Source organism: Gobio gobio, assembly GCF_949357685.1.
Source record: "Gobio gobio genome assembly, chromosome: 16".
NCBI classification, from domain to species: Eukaryota; Metazoa; Chordata; class Actinopteri; order Cypriniformes; family Gobionidae; genus Gobio; species Gobio gobio.
In genome coordinates, this window is record NC_137109.1 from 9,968,980 (window position 1) to 9,982,461 (window position 13,482).

The following is a 13,482-nucleotide window of genomic DNA, read 5'->3' on the forward strand; positions in this document are numbered from 1 at the left end:
TCATGGCGTTCCTCAAGGCGTCTAAAGCTCAGCTCTATGTCGACCTGCACGTCCCCAACCACGACATCAGCACCGCATCACTTCCTGCGGAGATCGCCTACTTCACATATGGTGTGTAAAATACATGAAGTTACAGTGATTGTTGGGTGAATCTCACCAATCCTGTTAAGAACATGTTCACCTCAAAAATAAAAGAATGAAGAATGTAAGTTTTGCTTCAAGGAAATAAGGAAAAATCATGATATTTTTAAATTGTTTCATCATTTTCATGACAAAAAACCCCAAACATTTGAACTGCAATACATTATGACAATTTCAATGCCAGATAATACCAGCTTAGCATAGCTCTATTGCCTTACAACAACTGATCATGGTATTTTAGCTGGAAGTCTGTTCACTGTGGCACATCTTTGTGAGGCCTGACTGTAGACAGTGAGCTTTTATACTGTGAGTGCAGGTGTTTTGGGCAGAATCATTAATGAGGACGCTGCGATGCAGAACTGTAGGACGGTTAGCATCATTAGCTCAGCTGAAATCTGTGGTTTGCACAGCCAGTCTGACCTTACGCTTCTCATCTCCAACACTTCCTGACAATCACTCAAACGCTGCTGTATTTTTAGCTATATTATTTCTGAGCAGTAATAAGTTAGAAATTAGTCCAAATTAGCCATCAAATTTTAGTAATTAAATACTAGCATATTAGCAGTATAATGTATAGTCACACTTTAGTTTAGAGTCTAATTCTCACTATTAACTTCACTTTTGCTTCAATAAACTCCTAATTACTGCTTATTAATAGTTAGTAAAGTAAGTTTAGTGATTGGTAGGATTAAGGGATGTGGAATATGTGTCACATTAATATGTACTAATAAACAGCCAATACCCTAGTAATATGCATGCTAATAAGCAACTAATAGCAATAATTTAACCCTAAACTAGTTTAGGGTCCAATTCTCACTATAACTATAGTTTAACTGGACCCACTTTATATTAGGTGGCCTTAACTACTATGTACTAACATTTTAATTAATCATTTGATACAATGCACTTATTGTGTATGTACATGTTTTTAAATTGAACTTACATTTTAAAAAATACCTGCATGTAATTACATCTGTAATTAATTTCTGTAGTTACATTTATAATTACACTGTTGACACTTCCCTTACACCTAACCCTACCCTTAAACTGACCCATACCACCACACCTGTCCCTAACCCTACCCCTATCCCAGCTCAATATCAGCAAAGGTGTTTTGCAATACAATATGAACACAATAAGCACATTGTACTTATTGTTTTATGTAAGTACATAGTAGTTAAGGCCACCTAATATAAAGTGGGGCCATTAAACTATAGTATACATATGCATATGTGATCCTGGACCACAAAACCAGTCATAAGGGTAAATTTTTTGAAATTGAGATTTATACATCATCTGAAAGCTGAATATATAAGCTCAATATTTGGCCGAGATACAACTATTTGAAAATCTGGAATCTGAGGGTGCGAAAAAATTGAAACATTGAGAAAATCGCCTTTAAAGTTGGCCAAATGAAGTCCTTAGCAACGCATATTACTAATAAAAAAAATGTTTTTTTGATATATTTACTGTAGGAAATTTACAAAATATCAAAATATCATGGAACATGATCTTTACTTAATATCCTAATGATTTTTGGCATAAAAGAAAAATCGATTATTTTGACCCATACCCAGAGTCATACCCATACCCATATTGTTGGCTATTGCCACAAATATACCCGTGAGACACATGACTGGTTTTGTGCTCCAGGGTCACACACACACACACACACACACACACACGCACGCACGCACGCACGCACGCACGCACGCACGCACGCACACACACACACACACACAGTTCTATTTAAAATGTGATTTTAGTTAATTTGCCAGACTTTATGTGGAAAGTGTTGTTATTGGTTTCTATTGTTAACTATTAAAATAAATAATTTATTAATTGCAAAAACCTGAAATTTTGGATGAATTTATTTTTTGTATCTTTGAGAAACTTTTATTAGTATTTAGATTTTTTGGTGTTATTTTTTTGTTGTTGTTGAATTTTTTACATTTGTTTTCATTTTAATTCAGTTTAATTAGTTTTAGTTGTATTTATTTTTATGTCCTTATAGATTTTATGAATTTTTATTTAAATTGTACTTATTTTAAACTAAATTAAAATTATTATAAGATGTTGTATTGGCAAATAACTGAAATAAAACCAGTTGAAGTTGAAGAAGTAGTAAAATACTATCAAAAATAAAAGAAAAAAAGTTTGAAAGAAAATGACAAATGCGCCTGACAAAATTACTAGAGAAAATATAAAACAAAAGCTAATTCTAAGTATTAATAAAAGCTATAATGGTATATAAACAATGCTAAAATAACACTGACCTTGTGCAGTATAGCTTTAGAAAAAAATCATAGGTTGTTCAAATAATCCCTGCATATAGAACACACACTGCTGAGATAGTGACAGTGGCCCTTATGATGTCTGTTATCAATGCTGCTATCTGCTGGTGTGGAAGTGATATCGCAACCTCTCAAATCACAGAACATATAAATATATATAAAAAGAGTGTGTGTGCTGGTGAAATCTTTCAATCAGCTTGACTGCTGACTGTGTGTGTGTGTGTGTGTGTGTGTGTGTTTGATCTTCATTGTGTTCACTGAGAATATCTGAACAAAGTCTTCATTAGCATTATCCACCTTTGACTTCCTCCTTCTGATTCTCTTTTAGTTCAAACCTTCAAACCCGAACACACGTGACTTTACCATTCCTTTAAATCTGAATCAAATTCTCCCGTCTGTTCCGTTACAGAATGCACCAGTATTTTTATTGAAGGTCTCTGTGTGTCTCTGTTTCAGCGAGGAACAGGTGGAGGCCGTCAGATCCTCAGATCATCTCCGAGGGTCTGTACGCCATCGCTGTGGTCCTGAGCTTCTCTCGTATCGCCTACATCCTCCCGGCCAATGAGAGCTTCGGGCCGCTCCAGATCTCCCTGGGCCGCACGGTCAAGGACATCTTCAAGTTCATGGTCATCTTCATCATGGTCTTCGTGGCGTTTATGATCGGCATGTTCAACCTGTACTCGTATTACCTGGGGGCCAAATATAACCCCGCCTTCACCACGTGAGTGACACATGCACAGCCATAGCAACACCCTGGCAACCACACACACAACACACTAACACACACATTCTTAAGAATATAAAAGGGGCTATATGTAAGAATTTATCGCATTTAAATCGCATTTTTACTGTCAATGTGTGAACAGCTTGTAATGAATAACAATAGTTTCCGAGTTCTACATATTTATACATTATATTTTTTGGCCGTTTTTTTTGCTTGTAGTGCAAATATTACCAGTTTATTTTTTTATTATCATTACTTTAAAGGTTAGTTCACCCAAAAATGAAATGTCTGTCATTAATTACTCACCCTCATGTCGTTCCAAACCCGTAATACCTTTGTTCATCTTCAGAACAAAAACGAAGATATTTTTTATGAAATCTGATCCAGCCATAGGCAGCAACGTCATTGCAACTTTCAAGGCCCAGAAAGATAGTAAAGACATTGTTAAAATAGTCCATCAGAAGGCCGGCTCACCATTGTTCACGTGAGCACCATGACACATGCGTGTGATTCTGACGCAGGAGCTGGCCAATAATGAGGCGTTCTGACGTAGAACCCGGAAGCTCTGCACTGTATTTTCTATGTAAACAGCGAAGGAGAATGACGTTGATGAGAAGATATTGTTGAATAAAGTCATTATTTTTGTTTTGTTTTTTTGCACAAGCATTTCATCACTTGCTTCCACTGTTATCTCCTGAATGAGAACAGAATCTCAAGATCAAAACACAGGCAAAGAAGAAGCAGAAACAAGTGATCTCATATGTAATCGTATTAATATTTTTTATGTCTCGCTGAAATTATTTAAAATTATTGTTACCTGCGATTGGCCAACAATATGTAAATTATTCATGTGGTACTGGCTGAACAGAAAATTACTAATCGTGCATAAATAATATAATAATAATCAATATTACTGTGACCCGCAAATTGTCCAATATTATTTTCAGTTATTAACGTGACATTTATAAATGAGCAGAACTGATTTATAGTCTTCATAATTTGAGTGTTTGGTATCTAAATATCTCTTCTGAAGCTAGTAATTCACAACATGTCGTTGATAACAAGTTTCTGTGCTCCTGAATGAGCAGCGTGATCTCCGTTTTCTGTATGCGAGTGACGTGTGTGTGTGTGTGTGTGTGTGTGTGTGTGTGTGTGTGTGTCAATGTAAACAGCACATTAAAGGTGTGATGACTTGAGAAATCAACTTTCCCTTGAGCTTTTGATATATAAAAGGTCATGGTAATATAAGAATATCCTGTAAGTTTCAGAGCTGAAAACTTCCTTGTTAGTCAAAGAAAAGCTTTTATTGACACCAGACCCAGCAAACGATCAATCTCAGAATGTGGCCGGCTATGACGTGAGAGTGTAGTGAAGCACCGCCTCAACAGAAGAAGAACAACTCCTGATTCTGTAGCCCCGCCCACTGACTAGTGCCACTAACATAACAGCTAAGAGCAGCATAGAGCTAAACCGCATTGAATTTCTAAGCAGTAAACATACCACAAGCTTTTCGGATTCTGATTTTTAAGCATTCGGATTCCAATATTATGAATGCATGGATGAACTTTATTTTTAATGAATATCCAGCTCACGTGGGGAAGACATTGCACGTTTGTTCATTTAACCACGGAGTCGTTTGTAAACAAGAGACTGGATTTGCAGACAGGATGAGATTACATGAACGAATGAAGCAAAACACTAATGTGAGTAAAACATTTTTTTTATATGTGATAGTATTGCATTGTTACAAATCGTTTGATATCTATGGATTATGTGTACTTGTCTAACAGAACATACCTTAGCACGCTGTCACAGGCTGAAGAATACTTTATTTGTGGTGTTCTTGGTTCATTACTGCCTTGATGTACGTTGTTCACTCTCTTGACTCAATATTTGAAGGGCACGCACACCCGCGCGTGTGTGTGTGTGTGTGTGTGCGGTTCACGGTTATATTCATCGATCGAGCGGGCCAAGTAACGTTAATAAAAAAATATCATTCCAATCAATCGCGGGTGGATGAGAGATGAATCATTGTGTTTGAAGACATTTTGCGAGCCCTGGCTGTGGGCTGGGCGATTCATTCCGGTTGCCGTTTGCCACACGCCATCACTGACAGGGGAGCAGAAGCTCATTAAATATGCAAATCTTATCCAATCCTAGCCATGGGCGTTTACTTCCAAGTCTTCAGTGCGGCACGCCCATCAAAACTTAGCGTGTCTTCAGAGAGCCTCAAAACCAGGTCAGAAAATAGCCTATTACGTATTCATAATGATGCTTTTGAATGTAAAAACCACGCCAACGTCATAAGTTGACCTCAGACAACAGTATTAAAAAAATAAAAAAAGCCAGTTCATGACCCCTTCAATATAGAACGGTAATTCAACTGACCTGGAACTACCTGTGCATTAAACGAATTTATTGCAAACCTTCCAGCCAATCAGAATCAAATATTCAGACAGACCATGGCATATACTTTAGTTATTTAGTCTAAAATGTTAAGAAATTATACTTTTACTTAAGATTTCCAGTGAAAACACTACCTTGTACCAAGGCTACTTTTTTTTTTAACTTTGCTTACATTTGACTTGTTCTGTGTGACTGTAATGCTGCTGCCACCTTATAACAATAGATTTACACTTGGAATTAAGTTTTCTGTCTTCAATGACTAGCTCATTGGAAAATGCCCTTCATTTTGTTTGCACTAATAAATGCTGCTGCCTACCAGCTGCAATCACCAATAAAACTTTGTTCCATATATTTTTTTCTATATCGTCATATTATCGCAAATATTCTTGAAATATCGTGATACAATTTTGAGGCTATATCGCCCACCCCTAGTTCATATTGGGATCTTTGAGACTTTGTGATTCCAGAGTGTTAGCTGAAGGAATAATCTGAGCACAACTTGAGACATTTCTCTTCTGAAACTAGAATGTTTCTGGGCTCGTTTCACAGGAGAATCATCAAGCAGAAGGTCTTTTATTTTTCTCATTACTATCTCATATAATGAATTGATGCACAAAGCGATCTCATTCGTGACCGGCTGCATGTTTCGCCTCAGTTATGATGCGTTTCCTCTGTCTATAAATAAAGTGTTAGTTGCACTGACATGCATTTAGCATTGCTTTTCCCTGCTGTTTTAACCCACCAGTTGAGAACCACTGACCATAAACTTCTGCAAAAAGGGATTTTTGATTCACTTTATCATACTTTTTTTCTCATAGGGCCAAAATGTAACACCCAAAATACAAAGAATACATAATCAAATAACTGCTGATGTTTGATTTCTGACAGGTAAAAGCCAAACCTCTGTGGGAATTGTCAAAATTTCACCTAAAAATCCTTCTTTTGTTCATATTCAAGCTCTCTTTCTCTCATTGCTGTCGTCTTGCATTAGTGTGAGTGCTGTTTTGGAGGAGTAAGTGCTGATTTGTATTCTGCGCACAGATATGTCAGGCTTATGAGAGAATTGCTCAGCTGTAATCATTCCCAAATCGCTCTGCAAATGGGTTTTTTAAGTTCTGGTCAGCTCATTTTGAAGGGGATCCCTGCGGTCCGGCTTCATTTCAAAGCAAACAGAATGAGCCGCACCGCAGGTTCTCACGGGGGCCGTTCTCCCGCACCGCTACTTTCATTGTCTTTCATTTAAAAGGTCCAAACGCCTCATAAACCGCTCAAAACTGCTCCTCGTTATAGACAAGGAAACCTCAAGACCCTAAACCTCAGTTAGAGAACTTGTCAAGATCTTTCTCCTAAAATTGCTGCCTACAGTAAAACAAATATTGTCTTACTCAGTGTTTTTGTCTTGTTTTCCAGTACGAATATCTAAACATACCTAAACAAGATACACATTTTAATGAGAAGCAAAATTACTTAAGATATTAGGTCTTATTCTATGAAAAGAATATCAAAAAGAAGTCGTTTTTTTCTTAAAACACAGCAAATATTTTATTTTTATGACCTCATTGGCAGACTTTTTTTTCTTGTTTTAGGCCTAAACTTTCATAATTTTGATAATTTTTTCTGTCATTTTGCTTCTCAAGTAAATGCAAAGAATGCTTATATATTTTTACTGGAAAATTAGACAAAAATGCTATAAGCGTCCGTGAAAGACGTCTTTTTTAGGGTAGTGTGATATTGACATAATTATATCTCAATATTTTCTGGGATTTTGTTGATAACAATAATTAGATGATTTTTAAAGCTGCATCTAAAACATGCAATTTATTTACACCGCAATTACAATTGCATAAATGCTATGGTAAAATTTTTTAATATGTAGTGATTTAGTGGAAAAATGTAATTATGCTTTAAAGCTACACTATGTAACTTTTCCGTCTACTAGAGGTCACCTGTTCAAAACAAAGGCGTAGTTTGATGACGGCACATTTGAGCGCAGAATCTTGGGACATGTGGTCTTCAACTCACAGCCGGTGAAAGAATCGGGATAGGACTCGGGCAGAAATCATGTTGATGGATGCGATTATTAACGTTACTGTAGTATGAAGCAGAGCAGGACTGAGTGTTGTGGAGCTGAAGAACCGCTGGAGCAATTGAAGAGCGGGACTGTTATTATGGCATAGTCGCCGGCGGGACTTTTATTATGACATGGTCGCCGGCGCCACTTCCTCTTTTCCAGTCATGAGTATGAGGTAACGCAACTCTGTTTATTGTATTAGATATATCTGAGTGTGTTGAAAAGGAAGTTATGACGTTCGCTCGGCGGCTGCTATGACACTTGTTCACACTGAAGTGAGAGTAAAGTGTTTCTGCAAAATAAAACCGGGAACGCAGATATGACGCAATCGACAGGCGACTCCCTCACACGCCCCGGTTCCTTGGTTAAAATTGCAATTTCTCACGATTTACAAATAGTTGGAAACATTTGGGATATTGTAAGTACTCAACTGAACAAAATATATAACACTGGCCTAGTGGTTTTTGGATATTTTACTGCAAAAATCTTACATAGTTCACCTTTAAAATATGACAATAAACTAAATAAAAAAAAATAAAAAAACATCACTGATCAACTGATTTGTTCAAGCAGCTGATTCATTCAGGAATGAAGCAAGTGATTCCGGTGAAGTCAAATTAGTTTGGGTCTATTTTTTTTGGTAAAGAGCAAAAACTGAAGAATATTGACAATATTGTGTCTAAAATATAACTTACTATATTAACTTCTTGCTTATTGGACTGTTGTATAAAATCAGTTTGCTCATGCGACATTGCTTAGCTATCATATACAAATACAAGACAAAAACTATACATATACATCAGGCATAACATTATGACGTAATATTGTGTTGGTCCCCCTTTTGCTGCCAAAACAGCCCTGGCCCGTCGAGGCATGGACTCCACTAGACCCCAGATGGCGTGCTCTGGTATATGACACCAAGATGTTGGCAGCAGAGCCTCCATGGGTCGGACTTGTTTGTTCAGCACATCCCACAGATGCTCGATTGGATTGAGATCTGGGGAATTTGGAGGCCAAGTCAACACCTCAAACTCATTGTTGTGCTCCTCAAACCATTCCTGAACCATTTTTTGCTTTGTGGTGGCGCATTATCTGCTGAAAGAGCCACAGCCACCAGGGAATACCGTTTCCATGAAAGGGTGTACATGCTCTGCAACAATGCTTGGGTAGGTGGTACGTGTCAAAGTAACATCCACATGAATGGCAGGACCCAAAGTTTCCCAACAAAACATTGCCCAAAGCATCACTCCCTCCGCCGGCTTGCCAGGTAAGCAACTCACACGCATCCATATGATGTAAAAGAACACGTGCTTTATCAGACCAGGCCACCTTCTTCCATTGCTCCGTGGTCCAGTTCTGATGCTCACTTGCCAACTGTTGGTGCTTTCGGTGGTGGACAGGGGTCTGCATGGGCACCTTGACTGGTACTGTGTATTCTGAAACCTTTCTATCAGAACCAGCATTAACTTCTTGAGTAGTTTGAGCTCCAGGATCTCGTCTGTTTGATCGGACCACACGGGCCAGCCTTCTCTCCCCATGTGCATCAATGTGCCTTGGCCGCCCATGACCCTGTCGCCGGTTCACCACTGTTCCTTCCTTGGAGCACTTTTGATAGAGACTGACCACTGCAGACCGGGAACACCCCACAAGAGCTGCAGTTTTGGAGATGCTCTGACCCAGTCGTCTAGCCATCACAATTTGGCCCTTGTCAAACTTGCTCAAATCCTTACGCTTGCCCATTTTTCCTGCTTCTAACACACCAACTTTGAGGACAAAATGTTCACTTGCTGCCTAATATATCCCACCCACTAACAGGTGCTGTGAGGAAGAGATCATCAGTGTTATTCACTTGAATTTCGTGGTAATTTTAACTGCATTCTGCTGATGTGCATCATGTGGTAAAAGCATGCACTTTCAAGGTCTGTTTTTTTGCAAGGTAATTGACAATCTCAGATTCCACATCATTACAAAAACAAGAATTACGTTATTATCGTAGACAAAATTTAGCATACCCAGAAAATACAGTGACTTATTAAAAAGATCTAATTCGTTTTGGCCAGTAACGTTGCTTCAGATGCACGTTTCTCCCTAATTGTGATGTGTTTTGTCTGCGCTGTAGGTGGGAAATTAGCATGCTGATTAAAGTGATGCACCGCCTCAGCTCGCCAGCTACTGGCCCGTAACGGCCCACGGAAACCCTTTTAGCGTCGCCATGGTAACGCTCCTCCATGATGCCTCTAAATGGAAAGTCGAGGCGGGAGGAGTGACGGCGTCCCATCGACATATCTCAGCCTGTCAGAGGGATGCTGGAGAGGAGGCGTTGATTTTAATGATTTGGTGCACATCACAGAGCGTCCTGCTGAGATGGAGACTGGTTTTAGGACAATAAGAGCCGCAGAGCAGATGTAATCAATGAGCTGTCTCTGAAGCAGCCGACGGCCTGATTTAATCTGAATCAGGCCACACGACTTTCAGGTTCACTGTAACACGGTGATGTGTGACGCCTGCCACAGGACCAAAAATCTTACCTAAAAAACATTAACAAATCAGACCTCACTGGGCTGTAGGAGGTTATTTTTATATTGTTTTGGAACATTTTACATGTTTGGAACAGTTTACATCGTTTTTACAGATGTGTTCATCCCGACACTTCTTGAGCAATTTGAGCTCCAGTAGCTCGTCTGTTTGATCGGACCACACAGGCCAGCCTTCGCTCCCCACGTGCATCAATGAGCCTTGAACACCCATGACCCTGTCGCCGATTCTCCACTGTTCCTTCCTTGGAGCACTTTTGATAGAGACTGACCACTGCAGATCGGGAACACCCCACAAGAGCTGCAGTTTTGGAGATGCTCTGGCCCAGTCGTCTAGCCATCACAATTTGGCCGTTGTCAAACTCGCTCAAATCCTTACGCTTGCCCATTTTTCCTGCTTCTAACACATCAACTTTGAGGACAAAATGTTCACTTGCTGCCTAATATTTCCCACCCACTAACAGGAGCTGTGATGAAGAGATCATCAGTGTTATTCACTTTACCTGGTCATAATGTTATGCCTGTTCGGTGTATATTTTATAATATATATTAGGACTGTCAAAATTAACGCATTAACACACATGTAATACAGTTCTTTGTTCAGGGAAGAGGGAGGTGGGAACCGGCGAACATTCAAAAAGACTTTAATAATAAAACAAACAAACTATAATTATAATGGACAATGTTTTGATTATATGTTTTAGATAGCCTATACTGTGTGTTTTTTTTAAATGTATATGCTTATTATATAGTTTTCAATTTGAAAGTAAAGTAAATTACAATATTAATTTATGTTAGGCTATATCATAATCTGCACCGGTCGTTGCCTTTCTTTGATGACGTTGCAGGGCGTTCCAAATGAGCGGTTATTGTCAGCGAAGTCCACTTCAACTGATATACCGTGCTCAGGGAGTAGGGAGCAGTGAACAGTGCGTAGGGATCCTGTCGAATGGAATGCACCCCGTGTTAGTGTGAGGCTATTTTGAGCCTTGTTAGTGGTATAAACTAGCGATTTAATTTGACTTACTCTGTGCCCCATTCACTCGCGTTATAAGCTAATCTGCTTTTAGAGATAAAACTCTTTACATTCGATTTTCATGAAAACGCATCCCAGAGAACGATCTACTCGGTAACCATGTGTTAATTACCCCTAGGTTCATTTTTCACCGGAGTTGTCCTTTAATACGGATTATTCTATACTTCAATTATAGTTTATGCAGTGAAGACTATTAAGTGTTTGATAACTTTATTCAATTTCTGTATATTTCCAACCTGTTATACCTACTTGAAAATCTTAAAGCACTGTTTATAAGGTTACATGGGTAAAAAACAATGAAAACAATAACTTTTTTTGTGCATTTCGACAGGGCAAGTAAAAATATGAACCAGTCAGACTGGGCCAATAGAAAAAAAAATGAGCCCTGAAATATTGAAGGCACAAGTCAATGTGACATTTATTATAATGCATTTATGTGAAGATTGTTTTCAGTTGACTTGAAATAAAAGTTATATTATTTAAAGCCTAATAAATGTAAAAAAAAAAAAAAAAAAAAAAGCTTTCAATTATACTCTAATGCTGAATGGCTATAGCCTGACATACCAGACACACATCAAGATGTTGGGTCTGGGAACTCACCATTGGCAGGGCTCAATCTGAGGGGCGGGATAAACGGTTGTCTTTCAAATTCCCACTGCACGCAATGGGATAGCGCTACAACCAACCAGAGCAACGAAGAAGGTGAAGCGGAGCTAGTTGATAGATTAAACTTTCGCCGTATCCTGTCGGCAAAACTCCGAACACATCTTCTTTTCTTAAGAATGACTTCAGTCGCGTTCTTTGTTCTTTTCTCAAGGAAAAGCTTAACTCCAAGTCTTCCAGAGTCGCAGCCAGAGCCGATTCGAAAGACCGCTGTTCGCCAGCTTCTTTGTTTACAAGTGGCATGCGGAACCGCTGCGACTCTGCCGTCATTATGTTAAGCCCGCCCACCGACTCTATACACGATGTGATTGGCCGGACCAGAGTTTGGTTTTTCCAGCTCGCAAGCCAACGGAGAGTTGCTAGACACCTTGGCTGCAAATTAGATTTAATGGCTATAATTAATGGCTAAAATCTTTCATAAAAAGATGGCATTAAACAAATATTTAAAATATATATTTATGTAGTTTTTTTTATCTTGTAATGTGAAATTATTACTATATAAAAAATATTTTAACTGTAATGTTAGGTTTTATTAAATGTGATTAATCGCGATTAATTACAGAATTAATTACAGAAAAATTTGTGATTTAATTAGTTCATATATATAAAATTATAATTTTTATGAATGTTGGTTATTTCATATAGGCCTATATATATATATATATATATATATATATATATATATATATATATATATATATATATATATATATATATATATATATATATATATATATATATATATATATATATATATATATATATATATATATATATGGATGCCACAATTCTCAATATAATATTGAACCGTTCGGTACTGCATTCACGGTTCAATACGCTCTTGTGAATTGCGTTTTTTTCGGTTTCGCATTTAATTATTTTTCTACAAATTCTATCATTTTCCTCCATCCCAATACTGAACAACGCGACATACATTCACATCACACGTTAGTGGTAGAGTTATACTCACGGGACACTATAGTTATTCACAATCACGAAAGTTCATTACTTGCATGTGTTTTAAAGCCTTGCCGGTTTCATTCGCGTGTGCGGTTTTAACATGCGCTTTTCAGAGCGCGCGCACTAAACGCCTGTCAAACACGTGATTACTGGACTAAGTATTCGTCTTACTGCGCTAACACTGTCAAATACACACAAGGTTAACATAAACACAGTCGGTTATGTCTAAAGTGAAAGTAAAATCGCAATCGTGTCTGTATATTAGATGCACGGAGGTCTTAAATTGACAACAGGGCAGTGAACACGCGGTCCTTAAAAACCTCTTAACTGTCACTTGCCCGTATAAGGGCATTCTACATTTACTTCACTATATTACTATTAAATCCTAATGTCTAGTCATGACAAACTATATATCATTGGAATGGTCTAAGGCTCAAGAATACATATTTGTTGATGATTTTGCAGAAAATATAGAGTAATGGATTAATATATGACAAGAGTGACAAGAGTGTGCATCAAAAAATCTGTATCATTACAGGAGTTTTCACCTTTGTAACAAAAAGTCAACAACCACACTTTTAATCATTCAAACTTTGATTTTCATGCTAAAAGTTCATAACATAAACATTGATTCTAGTATTTAGCCAAAAATA

The 13,482-nt window shown here is 37.9% G+C and overlaps 1 protein-coding gene across 1 annotated transcript in view; it reads left to right on the forward strand.

The window, feature by feature from the left end:
- trpc7b (transient receptor potential cation channel, subfamily C, member 7b) overlaps window positions 1-13,482 on the forward strand; it is a gene marked incomplete at both ends in the record, with an annotated part of 117,159 nt that overhangs the window by 71,934 nt on the left and 31,743 nt on the right. The window contains 2 exons of the mRNA XM_079838163.1: window positions 1-111; window positions 2,892-3,156. The exon at window positions 1-111 is cut by the window's left edge and continues 123 nt beyond it. Of these exons, the coding sequence (XP_079694289.1) occupies window positions 1-111; window positions 2,892-3,156 (376 nt within the window). The remainder of the gene's footprint in view (window positions 112-2,891; window positions 3,157-13,482) is intronic.